Source organism: Hyperoodon ampullatus (genome assembly GCF_949752795.1).
Source record: "Hyperoodon ampullatus genome assembly, chromosome: 19".
NCBI classification, from domain to species: domain Eukaryota; kingdom Metazoa; phylum Chordata; class Mammalia; order Artiodactyla; family Ziphiidae; genus Hyperoodon; species Hyperoodon ampullatus.
Genome location: NC_136932.1, coordinates 24,086,148 through 24,099,395, shown reverse-complemented (window position 1 = coordinate 24,099,395; position 13,248 = coordinate 24,086,148). Strand labels below are relative to the sequence as shown.

The window sequence follows — 13,248 nt, the reverse complement described above, 5'->3', positions numbered from 1 at the left end:
TATCATCTTTGTTAGCCTCAAAGTCAGTTACAGTTGGTCCTCATTGTTCACGGATGCTGTATTTGCAAACTTTGCAAATTTGCGTACTTGCTGAAATTCATTTGTAACCCCCAAATCAGTACTCCCGGCACTGTCACAGTCATTCCTGGACTTGAGTGGAGAGGGGCCCGCGTCTCCCTACACGCAAGTGCCTGGCGGAGGTCAGACCAGGCACACTCTGCCTTCTAGTTTCAGCTGAAATCAGATGCCCTTGTTCTGGTCTATTTAGTGCCACTTTTTTGCATTTTTGTACTTCCTGTTGGTGATTTCTCTATTTAAAGTGGCCCCCAGAGGAGTGCTCGTGTCCTGGCTGGGGGTCCCGAGGGTGAGAAGGCTGTGGTGGGCCTCTAGAGGGGTATGTGTTAGCCAGCTTCTCTCAGGCGTGAGCGGCAGTGCTGTTGGCCGAGCTCAGCGTTCGTGAAGCAACAGTGGATACTAACTGAGGTGTCTTCAACACACCATAACACAGGAGTGAAGATCGTGTGTTGGTAGGTTGACAGGAATGTCACCAGAGGCTCTCACAGGAACCTACAGCCCTGTATTGCTTCTAGGGGCAGACGGCTGTCTCTGCTAATTCCGTGTCCTTGGCAACCTCACAGCCATAAAACTACCACAGGTAAGAGAGTCAACTACCCTTTTTACCGTCTTCAAACTCAGATTGTTCTCCTGACCTCGGGGGAGGCTAAGTGAGTTCCTCCAGACCCCTTTCTCCACCAGCTCATGGGCTGTCCGTTCCCTTTCATTTTTTAGTTTGCTGTCAGTAGTACTGACAGGAAAACATGAAAAGTTCTTACACAGAGACAGGAGAGTTTTTATGTCATGGAAAATTGAACAGTGGTCCAAAATGAGCGTGTTGGAAGAACTTGATAGTTCTAAGACTGGGGTCTTTTGTTTTCTGGTATCTTTGACCAATGGTAGAGGCTTAATTTTGGTATTAGTGAAAAAATAATGGATGGGTGAATAATGAGATATCTAGGTACGTGACATACTGTGGTCAAACTCAGTTCTCTTACTCTCAGTCTGTAAAGTACGCCAGCATTTTTATTATAGGCCATCTGAAAACTAGTCTGTTGTCACGGAAGAGGCTGGGTCGAGGTGGAGCTGGGCCTGCCTTCCTGAGCCTCTGCAGTTTGGAATTTTAGACCATTTTGTGCTAGTCTCTGAACACCTTCGCCTGAATATTCTCCTCTTGCTCCGCTGTGTGTGATTACCTGGCTCCCCCTCCAAGAGGAAATGTAGGCTTGAAGTAGAAGAAACTGTGAAGTGGGAGGCCTTGAGCAGCAGTAGAGATGCCTCAGTAACACAAGGCTCTGGGATTGAGGTTCCTCTACTGAAGACTGATTTTTGTTTTAAAGCCAAGAAATACAACTGCATAAATTGGGTGAGATGCTGTTGAGTTTTGTGTTACAGTGGAAAGAACGCTTTGGGATAGTTTCAAATCATTATGTTGCGTGATTTTAGTTAACCTTCCTGAGCCTTAGTTTTCTTGGAGGTACATTGGGGGTCAGGGATTCTGTCTGTCGGGGAGGATTGGAAGCCTGCGTTTGACTTTCGCACGTGGAGAATGAGCTCCGTGAATGGAAGTGGTATCACTATCATGGGGACGTAGGTTTGGGGCAGCGTACCAGTGATGGGGGCAGCCAGGCTGGGCCGGAAGCGCCTCTGTCTCTGGGCACACGGCAGAAGTCTTGGATGACGTCTAGAGGCATCTTGACCTGATACCCACTTTAGCGACAGCTTCTTCCCACCCCACTCGTACTGGTATTTGCACCTCTGGCCTGTACCAGAAAAGCTGAGCTGATGAAATCAGCCGTTTTTACTTGCTGAGTGATTAATGTGAATACACGCCTATCCTGTGTGTTTTCATGGATTGTTGAATAAGAAACAAAGCCTCCTATTCAGACACGAGCAGGCCAGCAGGGAGGAGGCTGAAGAGACAGGAAACCCCTGAGATGCCCACTTTTGAGGGAGGCTTGGAAAGTAAACTTAGTCCTTTCTGAGTGAGCAGAGGGGAGTGGCATCCAGAGTGTCAGACCTCTCCAGATAGCCTTGCTGCTCTTGGGGATGGGTGGGGGACAGTTCCTGAATCTTAGGGGAAGGAGGAGCCACTGGTGGGCTCCAGTCAGCCCTGGCTGTTCTGCTGTCTTAGTCCAGGCTCACGTACCTGCTGGATCCATTCTTCCACTGTCCTACCTTCAGGGCCACCCTTGTTTTGCCTTCTATTGTTACTGGATGTTAGCTTTGACAGCCTCGATGTTATTTCAATTGATGTTTACTCTTCGGATCGAAATACCCCTTTTCTGATACTCTGAGCAAATCCCTATGTTATTTTCACCTCTTGTAATAACACTTCTGAGAAATTACTTTAGGACCAGTCAGTAGGGATGATTGTGTTCAGACTGGGCCACAGTGTTTAGAATATGAATAGAAAGTGTGCAGACTGCTTTGAACCAGTTGGAGTTACCATATTTAGGTGTTTTTTTTTGGGTCTGCTTGTGAGATGCCAGATGTTTATTAATCTGGATCGGGAATTATCCTTGTAGATGTAATAAAGATCTGGGGGTGTCCATCTGATGTCCCGTAATTTTATTTGTTACAGTTAATGCTCTCTCCTGGGAGCCAGGCTTCCAGGCTGGTCCATGTCCAGATTTCCCAGTGGGCTCAACAGGTGGTCTGTGGCCTTGAAGCAGGGCTTCTGGGGAGGGAGGGAGCCAAGGCAGTGCTCCAAGGAGGAAAGTGCAGTGGGTCCCACTTCTTTTGCTCTTTTGGAATCATCCCAGTGCCCTGCCTGCTTCGTGAGCTCCTGACCCAGACCCCAGCCTGGCTGGGGCCCGCAAGGACACTGTGGTCCACACTCCAGAGTCCACCGCGGGCTCCAGGCGTAGTTTCCGAGGTTGGACTCATCCAGCCCCTAGCTGGGGCCGGAGTCTGGGGCTGACTGTCCCGTGGGGCCGTTGGCCACGACGCTGTGCTCTCCGTGGGCCTTTATGCAGCCTTGCACAGTCCTGAGGACAGTCTGGAGCCTGCGATCCAGGGCGAGGAGGTGTGGCTCTGTGAGCACAGGCGTGAGCTGGTCTTCCAGTAGTGACTCCCTCATTACGTCGCTGAGTCTGTAGTCGGCTTGGGCCAGCAGCTGCAGGTGCGAGAGTGTTTTCCTTTTTATTCTGGAAGGACAAAGTCGGGGGACCAAGTAAGTAAACGTAAAGAAAGAAACTTCTCGAACTTACTTCCTTCCCTGCCGACAGTGGTGGGGGCTGACGTGGGGAGAGCCTTCGCCCCCAGTGTCTTCTCAGGCACGTCTTAATGCAAACCCGGTAAGGAGGGAATGGATGAAGGGTGACAGCTAGGACTTTGCAGACCTTGGCCCAGTCCTGCCAAGCATCTGTACTCTAACAGCTGTGACGCCACACACATCGGCTGCTCCTCGGGGAATCCAAACAGAAGTGCTATGTAATAATGACTTCTCAAGGAAATTGAAAGCTAATGAGAGAAGTTTCCAGTAGGTGAAATGATGAAGATGTTTGCCATCTCAGAGGCTGCGGGTACCGCCGGGCTCCAAGTTGTTTCTGCTCGACTTTGTAATTCTGATTTCTCTGTGTCAGATTCTAAAATCAGGGATGGAAATGGGGTAGGGCCAACCTTGCCTTTAGGATTTTGATTTCTTTTTATGTGGGAATGTGACTTGGACTCAGATGTGTAAGCAGCTTAGGTGTCCACGCATTATCATACACAATCCTGCCTTTCCTACTCAGGAGGAGAGGAAGGGGGTAGGGAGGGAGGCACACGTAAGTTACCCCAAGAGGTGGAGAAAGAAAGTTCAGGCTCTGCTCTGAGTTTTCCAGCTGGAAATAGACACCGTTTTGCTATGTGTGGGCCACGTATTTCTAATTAGCTCTGGACACTGCAGCTGAGCAGGTGGACCATCTTGACCAGCTCGGCTGAAACACCAGAGAGGTGTAGAAGCAGGGTAGAGATTCTCTGGAGAAATGTTGGCCGGGCAGAGGCCTGAGTACTTCCTTTAATCTGACATGAGTTTATGGGACTTCAGTCAGGATTTTGCTTAGCTGGTGATCAGGCAGTAATACTTATGAGCTTACGTGAGTGCGGGGCGCAGCAGAGGTCTGGTTAGTCCTGTCAGAGGCCGTCGGGCTCTTCGAAAAGTGAGTGATGATCTGAGTGTGTTATTAAAGCGGGCGACCGAGAGGTTTTAAAAGATTTAGATCCTAAGTCATCTGCTGAGAGATGAAGGTGTGAGAAGTGCTGGGACAGTTCTGTGGTTGTAGCATAAGGAATGAGGTGGTTCCTGTCATTCTACCCACCCACATCCTCGGCCAGTGAAAGCTGATGAAGACCTGCGCAGCTTGGTGGCAAGCAGGACGGAGTGTCACAGTTGTGACCCGTCCCTGAACGGAAAGCTCACCGGCAGCACTGGGAGAGCGGCGAGAGGATGGAGAGTTCGTCGCGGGAGTGCCGTCCGAACCTGCAGGGAGGGGACAGGCTTTCACGGGGGCGCCCGGGGTGGGGGCGGGGGCGGGGGCGGGGCAGGCACCACCTCCCGCCTCAGTGCTTCCTCCTGCCTTCCCCTCGGCCGTTTTTGAATCCCAGCTTGGGGTAAAATGCCAGGGATCACGGCGGCTGCCTCTCCAGCCCTTCTCCGTCAGGTCACAAGATCCTCTGTCCACAGCTGGCAAAAGCAAGCATCCGTTCGTTCATTTATGCACCGGCCGCAGAGGGCCAAGGCCGAGCGCGAGGATGAGCCGTGCGCTGGGTCTCCGGGAGGGGACCGTGGGGCGAGTTACGGAAAACGTGGATCTGCTTCCTAGCGCTCTTAGGCTGGAGGAGAGTCAGGCGGTACTCAACAAAGATCAGGAGCAGAGGAAACGGGGCCAGGAGGGCCCGGAGGGGGCGGGACGCGACCGTGGAGGCCCTGGCTCGGGCCCCGCTGCCCCTGGGCCGCTGCACAGCGGGGCCGCCGCCGGAGAAGGGCCGTGGGGACGCTCACCCCCTGGCGTTGTCGAGGTGAATCAGGAACCCGTCGTCCCCAAATTTGGTGAACGTCTCGTAGTGGTGCCGGTCCATGTTTCCTGTGGAGGAGGGGAGGCGTGGGCGCGGGCTCCCGCCCTGTGAGCCCCCGCGGGGCACGGAGGCCTGCGAGCTGCTCAGAGGCCGGAGTCGGAACCCGGGCTGCCAGCTGTTGCGCCCCCAGGTGGCCGGTGGAATCGCGGAGGGAGCCAGGCAGGCAGGCAGAGCCTGTGTGAGCTGCTGTCCAGTCGGGGGCTTTTCCCACCCGCGCTGGCGCCCCTGCTCAGGCGCGGCTCCGGGCCGCCTCCCAGGGCGCACAGCGGCCTTCCGGCCGAGGCTTCTCTTCCCTGGGCCGCACCGCTGCGCCCGCTGTGCGCCTCCCCGCAGCCCCCTAGCAGGAGGGCAGCCCGCTCACTCCTGTCCCCGGGGCTTCTACCACTTGGAGCCCGTGGATGGCGCGAGGTTATGGAGGCCGGGTGGCCCAGGCCGCAGGGTCCCCGCCCGGCCGGGCCCCGCGGGCAGCACCCACCCGTCAGGAAGTCAAAGATGGCCATGTCGATGATGTTGAGGAGGCGGCCACTGCTGCTGTGCGGGTAGACCTGCTTCACCGTGTCGCAGTAAAGAGGGTTGACTTCCCACCTGAGGGGAGAACAGGGCCTGGGCTGCAGAAGCCCGGACGGCAAGGTTTCCGCCCCGCATCCATGCCCCCCGGTCCTGCCCGGGCCGCTGGCGGCAGGCGCCCCCACGAGGACCTGGGCAAGGACCCGCGGGACCGGCAGACTCTCTGGGTGAGAAGGGGTGGGGCCCTTTCTCCGCGCGTTTCCCGCGCATCGCCTGGCTGGGCGCCATACTGCCCGTGTGCGGGCGGGCACCCGCTCCCTCTGCGGGCCCTCGTCCAGCCTCTCGGGCGCTGGCCCTCTGGTCTCCCGAGCCGTTCGCAGCCCCCCGCCAGCCATCCTCTGCCATTTCTCTGCCACATGGGCTCCTCCGCCTAGAATGCCCCCAGGTCCCTTTTCGTCTGGGGGGGTCTTCCTCAGCCTTCACGAGTCCCTAAGGATCTGTCACGTCCCCCAGAAATTTTGGCCCGGTTACTCCTCTTCCCACCACGGTTGGGGCGTCTGGATCGACGAGCCCATTCATTCAGTCACCTCGTATTAACTGAGGACCTGCCCTGTGCCCGGGAGTGTGCCATGCCCTGGGGAACAACTGTGAGGTCCCGGCTTCACGGCGTGGACTCAGCAAACCCGGCCCCTCCCGCGGCCTCCCCGTGGGCATCTCTGCGGGACAGCAGGTGGGCACTGCGTTCTCACAGCCTGGCTACTGTCTGCCGCCCCGCTGGACCGCAGAGCTTCCTGAAGGGACAGCCCAGGTCTGTCCTTTCTGTCTCCCCCAGCATCTAGTGCTGGGTACGCAGTGGGCTCTTTATAACCAAACGCGTGAACGAAAGGGACAGGACGGACACCAGGATCCACGTGAGACGAGGCAGAGGAGGACTGAGGCAGCGTCAGGGCTCCCCAAGCCAGGCGAGCGAGTCATTGGTCCAGGGGCCACTCACTCCTCTTTGCCCTCCAGCGAGTAGGAGCGGATCCAGGGGCTGGGGACGGACAGCCGGGGGGCCAAGTTGAGGGACGGCAGGAACGCGGACAGGGAGCCCTCCAGCAGGTGCGGGTTGCCGCACACGGCGTACTCCGTCTTGCACAGGTACGGGCACTTGGCGAAGAAACACACGTTGCTGGCTAGAGGCGGAGAAGGAGAGCAGTAAGAGGAGGACGCACGCTGTCCTCCTGCCACACGAAATCCATGAGGAGGGAAGGGAAACCCTGAGGCCACGGCTCGGGGGGAAAAGGCCGGGGAAGAAGAAAACAGCGCCTTTTCCCGATGTAGGGGCTTGTGGGTGCTGTTAAACTGAGCATCCTGGGGACCAGCTCTCAAATGTCTCAGAGTAGAGACAGTGTGGGACCAGCCTCGCTGCATCGCGCCCACGCGACAAACCCGGCCTTTGTTCGGATGGGTGGCATCTGATTCTGGGGTGGCCGGCATCAGAGTCCAGGGCCCAGGCTGGTGAGCATCTCACGTCCAGCCGTCTCCCATCCCCAGGTCACCTTGTGTGACACCCATGTGGCCCAGGGTGTGAGTGTCTGATGGCAGCATGTAGCCACCTGATAGGGGATGGGGCCACCAGCAGGAGGTCAGACCACACTGGCCAACCACATTCTTAGACCCAGAGTGTTGCTTTGGCCAGAAGCCTACCTGGAGAGATAAAGAAAACACTCTGCAGAATCTCATTCTTGGTGACCTCCAGGATGTCCTTGGTGACATTGACTAGCCTCCCTACTGTCGGTGGTACCCGTCGGAAGTCCAGAATCCTGAAAGAGGGGGAGCCCAGTTCAGATCTGGCGGATGATCGCCCATTAGAAACGAATTCCCTGGCGGTCCAGTGGTTAGGACTTCGCGCTTCCACTGCAGAGGGCACGGGTTCGATCCCTGGTCGGGGAACTAAGATCCTGCCCACAAGCCAAGTGGCAGGATCCAAAAAAGAAAAAAAAAAAAGAAATGGATCGGCCTTCTGACCACACCCAGCCGAGGGCGGGGGTCTCCGCAGTGCAGAGCTGACCGTGCCGAGGGCAAGCCTGCATCTAAGGGGCTGGGAGAAGGGGAGGGAAAGGAATCCTTATCCCATGAGGCCTCCTGGGCAAAGCTTCCACCCTCCAAGCTGTGTCCTAGCTCAGTGCTTCTCACGCTCCAATGTGCACATGAGTCACCCGCGATCTTGTTCAGATGCAGCTCTGAGTCAGCGGGTCCAGGGTGAGGCTGAGAGTCTGCATTTCTGAAGAGCTCCCAGGGGGTGGCCAGGCTGCTGGTCCCCAGATCACACTCGAGTAGCAGCGACAGGCAAACAGAGGGAGCTAGGAAATTGAGGAAGGTGCTCTCACCTTTTAATATTGTAACCTTGAGACCCTTTGGGGAAATGGCCGTGGGAACATTCTCCCCACTTTCAGGGCAGGAAGCTAGAGCCAAATCACAATGTCAGGTTCAGGTGTAGCTTGGGCAGTCTGGCAGGGTTAGTTTTCTTACTAAGTGACTCTTTTCATTACATTAAAAGGCCTTGTGGGGCTTCCCTGGTGGCGCAGTGGTGAAGAATCCGCCTGCCAATGCAGGGGACACGGGTTCGAACCCTACTCTGGGAAGGTCCCACATGCCGTGGAGGAACTAAGCCCGTGCGCCACAACTTCTGAGCCTGCACCCTAGAGTGCATGAGCCACAACTACTGAAGCCCGTGCACCTAGAGCCCGTGCTCCGCAACGAGAGAAGCCACCGCATTGAGAGGCCCCTGCTCGCTGCAACTAGAGAAAGCCCGCGCGCAGCAACGAAGACCCAACTTGGCCAAAAATAAAATAAGTAAATAACAAAAAAGGCCTTGTGATTTTTGATCCATGGGGTTGGATGGGTCGGGTTGGGTTTGAAGGTGTTGGGACCCACGAAGAAGATGAAGTGCCAGGAAGAAGTGGTGGGGGGGGCAGGGTCTCCCTGGAGCACCCTCTGGGGATTGGCCTCCACAGTCAACGCCACCTCCCTGGGGCCAGACCCTACCTGTCCAGATGGAAAGCTGCAATCTCAGCGTTGTGTCTCTGAAAATCAATGAAGTAGAAGAAGTCCTCGGGTGTCTCTTCATCTCGCAGCTGTCTGGAAGGAAGGAATCACGCCCTGGACTCAGACCTCAGCTGGGAGCCTGAGAAAAGAGCTGACACACATGACCAGACGGAAAGGAAGACACGCTTTTATGCTTTTCAGGGATGCACGGATGATGGGACAGCACATCAGGAACAGCCCGTGGCTCCCTCGGCCGGGGAGACCGCAGGCGGGAGGAGCGAAGCTTCTTGCAAGATGCGGACCATGCTGGAGGCCCCCCGGTGCCAAGCCTCCTTCTCGAGCAGCTCTGGTGACAGCTGCTGATTCTCTGAAAAGCCCAGTGGTTGGAGGGAAGAAATCCATTCTTCCGCAGATACACAGAAGACAGGGCACTGGCTAACACACCAGAGGTTGTGTACACCCGGGGGCCAAGGATTAAGAGAGGTGGGATACGAGACAGAACTTTATAAAAGGAAAAGTGCCCTACAGGTGCAATTTAGCATGACTGACACGGAAGAGCGAAAAGTTCTGGGTCTGTGAATCGACCGTCTACTCAGAGGCACCTCACCTGGGTCGTGAGAGCGGGTCCTGCCAGAGATTGAAGGGAGGCTAATGCAGAGGATATGTACTTATATACATTAAAGAACCCCTACTAGATTCCTGAAAAGCACCATCCTGCCTGGTCACGAAGGGCCGGCTGGGTATGTATGTTTACGTGCCTCCCAGTAATATGAAGGGCATCCCGGCTGCTGGCCCCAGGCTGACTGGCCTCAGTGCTGATAATCCTTGGAAGAAGGATGATCTTCAAATAATTTTATAATCCACCGTGCGGGGCTGCACGAGGGCTGTGAAAGCAACGTAAATGTAAATCGGCGTAATGTTGTGTAATGAGCTGTAAGTATGCGGCGCCCAAAATGGAACCAGTGATGGGCGCTGCGTCCCAAACACCAGCCAGTCCTGGAAACCACAGCAAGGGGCTGCCTGGAGTGGCGCTCTCCTTTAAAAGGTGCAGCCGCACTTAGAGTACGGCCCAGGCCTGACCCAGGGCTGCTTATAGCATCGCCGAATGTCCAGGTCAGCAAGGACTGTCCATGTGTCCTCAGCTCGTTTTCGTTCCTGAATTCTGTATGTAAGAATACACAGTCTGGGAGTTCCCTGGCGGTCCAGTGTTTAGGACCCGGCACTTTCACTGCTGCGACCCATGGGTTTAACCCCTGGCCAGGAAAAAAAAAAAAAAGATAAAGAAAAAAAAAATTTTTTAAAAGAATACACAGTCTCTGGGATTCCCTTTAGAATTTTCTAAGCCATCATTTCTTCATTTTTGTATGGCATATTTAGGCATGATTTTAAATTTGAAAATCATTTCTCCTTTACGTCGGTACTTCCCAAAGCTTGAGAAGCACAGATGTATTTCTCATTGCATCTATTGAATTATATCACATTAAAAATATAATCTTTGTGGTCATAATTTGTATTACCCAAAGATAAATTTCTACTTTCCTTTTTTAAAAAGGGACAAACTCTGTTTACTTTACATTACTTGTAGAAAAAAAATGCATGCTTTTTCAAGAAATACATTTTAAAATGATACTTTGGCTTGGGACTAAATGTTAGAAAATGCAGATTAAACTTTGTGTTATGGTGTGAGCGTAGATCAAATGGCTTTTGTGACCTAATGTTGGAAGCTTTTGCATTATACTCAGGGAAACAGCTGGTTCAGTTGAGCACTTTTTGCGTTTTGTTCGTAATTGACAAGGCAGAGAAGAGATTTCAGGCTGTTACTTCATGGGGTTTCTTGCAAATAAAACACCACAAGTGTGAGTAGATTTTTCCTCCCCCAAATAGAGCTCATCCACTTTCTATTAGCTTCCAGTTTTTAAAACTTACAGACATCTTAATGTGCCACATATAAATTTTGCTCAGAGAATGCAATTCGTGGATCTGGTGATAAATGGTGAATTCGCAGATTTATCGTTATTTTGACGTTTCTCTTTAACATCTCGTGTTTCTACATCAGTGTTCCTTCTGCTTCCTCTCTAACTGATGCTCAGTTAGGACTATACATTAAACATGCACGACTAACCATAACGATCATTTAAAACTCTCCAATGGCCCAGACACGACGGTGGCTCTGTGTTCAGCTGCGTGGTACCCAAGAATCTTGTGCCTGCTTCTGGACCTGGGCTGATTGCCCTGTGTGCGCAAAGCTGTCGCTCTCTTTTAAAAGGTACACAGTTCTTTTTAGTACTTTATAGGCTTGAATATAAGATGAGACCCCCCCCTCCCCAAACTGTCCCTCAGAAAAGGGAGTCTTAACGTATTCAAGGGCTCCCTCTCAATTTCTTTATTTTGTTTGGGACAGATTCATTCAGCTGAGATGCTGCTTTTATTACCTGACTGAACTGGTTAAAACAGGCTGCTGGTGGTGACAGGGGCAGAATTTAACATGGATTTAACATTGACCCCAAACTCGACTCCAGCGATGCTGAGGACCAATGTCAAAAATTTTGGACAAGTGACATGTGAGACTGGGGCGGCGGGGAGCAATATTTCCAAATCTCTGTATTGTTTTATATGATGAGATTTTTTTTCATCGGTAAATTAAATACAGGCAGACATTCCCTCGTTTCATGTACATCATTATATATTTACTTATTTATTTTGTAGTACTCCATCTGTTTCTTTTCTTTTTTGAATTTTATTTCTTTTAATACAGCAGGTTCTTAGTAGTTATCTATTTTATACATATTAGTGTATATATGTCAATCCCAATCTCCCAATACATCGTTATTTATTTAAATGGACCAAATAACTAGATTTTTGGATTTTCACATGGAAAAATGGAGGATCTCCTTGTGTGGCAGTGGTTTTCAAGGCTGTCCTTGCCTTGGGATTAGAGGGGGCCCCCAGACCAATCCTATTGGACCCCCTGAGGGTGGGATTCAGGCATCGGGGTTTTTCAAGGCTTCCCAAGTGATTCAGCGCGCAGCTGATGTATTATAAAGCTCTCCTTAGTACTTTATACGCCTAAGTATGTAAGTGCTTAGTGCTTTATAAGGGGTTTTGCTAGGGCAGTGTAGGGATCAGAGCTAAGACTCTTTATTTAGTGCTCATTCGACCATCAGACCCACCTTCAGGGCCTTCAGTATGCCTCTCTGTTGACGGAAGTTTTGGAATCTAAGTCAGCCGAATGGGATTCCACCGGAAGACCGTGCCTTCTGGCAGAAAGCATGACTTGGGTAATGGGACCCCTCCTGGGCCCTTTTCTCTTGGGCGTGTCGTGTCCAGGGGACCATTCCTGATTCAGGAATCTCAAACCTCTGCTGCAGACCCTTTGGGGGCCAGGAACCCATACGCACACCAAGCTCTGTCCGTAGACTGAATACATATTATTTCGCCCACATAGACACACTACAAAATTTTAAAGGCATGTATTTGCTGTTGTTACGAATAAAATAGAAATTAATTTAAAAGTGTGATTGGCTGTAGAGAACAAACGTATGGACACCAAGGGGGGAAAGTGGTGAGGGGGGTGATGGTGGTGGGATGAACTGGGAGATTGGGATTGACATATGTACACTAATATGTATAAAATAGATAACTAATAAGAACCTGCTGTATAAAAAAATAAATACATAAAATTTAAAAAAAAAGTGTGATTGGCTTCAGGGTAGCCTTTCTTCATGGTCTAGTTTTTCAGTCAAAACAAGTATTATTATGTAGATATCTCTAACCTTTTTGAGGGTCCTAGCCCTGGAAAAAAGCGAGGCTCATTTCTGGAGGTAGAGTGTGAATTTGGCAGTCCAGCTGCCTGGTTTGAATCCTGCTTCCACTGCTTGCAGCTGGGAGGTTGGGGCGAGCTGGCCTCTCCTGGCCTCAGTGTCTTCACCATAAAGTGGACACTGTAACAGTCCCAGACTCATAAGATGGTTGATGATCCAAAGGCACAATGCATGTCAAGTGTGTAGCAGAAATACTAGCAAAGACCCAGCTCTTACTATTTTGAATCATTATCACCAAAACAGTTGTATGCTTGTGCAGATGGCCCTAAAGAGAGTCTATAAATGCTTGACTTAAAGATTTTAGACCACTTTTATTCATTTTTGGTCAGAACTCCCCCAGGGCTGCCATAGCTGTGCATATGGAGGTGAGGAGAGCAGTCACTTACCTCATAGGTTTGAACATGGCCTTCCCGAAGTCCGAGAACCTCAGAACCAGTTTGAGGTGGACCCCACTGGGCTTCACGACTGTTTGGGGAGAAGGGGGAGTTAACGATGCTTCTGGGCCCAAGCTCCGGGCTGTGATCATTTCCTCATTCAATAAACCCAGCCCATTTCTTCTCTTCGCCCTTCTTACTCGAGACCCTAAAGAGTAGGATTTGCTCTCAGAGCCTGCAGGGTACAGTCCATCGGGTCAGGCCGTGGAGAGTGTGTCCAGCGACTCAAGAGAAAACTTTCTCTGCTGTTACAGGGAAAGGGCAAAACAGTGCAGGTTTCCCCAGAGGGACACTTGCTGAAAACCCCAAAGGATGTTTTCCTAAGAAGAGCTGACCCTTTC

General features: G+C 52.2%; 1 protein-coding gene across 1 annotated transcript in view; it reads right to left on the bottom strand.

Annotated features, from left to right (window-relative positions):
• Window positions 1-2,583: 2,583 nt before the first annotated feature.
• Window positions 2,584-13,248, bottom strand: part of FAM20A (FAM20A golgi associated secretory pathway pseudokinase) — a gene marked incomplete at its 5' end in the record, with an annotated part of 41,797 nt that continues 31,132 nt past the window's right edge. The window contains 8 exons of the mRNA XM_079725749.1: window positions 2,584-3,203; window positions 4,460-4,519; window positions 5,042-5,123; window positions 5,591-5,700; window positions 6,617-6,797; window positions 7,312-7,427; window positions 8,653-8,745; window positions 12,860-12,938. Of these exons, the coding sequence (XP_079581875.1) occupies window positions 2,951-3,203; window positions 4,460-4,519; window positions 5,042-5,123; window positions 5,591-5,700; window positions 6,617-6,797; window positions 7,312-7,427; window positions 8,653-8,745; window positions 12,860-12,938 (974 nt within the window). The 3' untranslated portion in view covers window positions 2,584-2,950. The remainder of the gene's footprint in view (window positions 3,204-4,459; window positions 4,520-5,041; window positions 5,124-5,590; window positions 5,701-6,616; window positions 6,798-7,311; window positions 7,428-8,652; window positions 8,746-12,859; window positions 12,939-13,248) is intronic.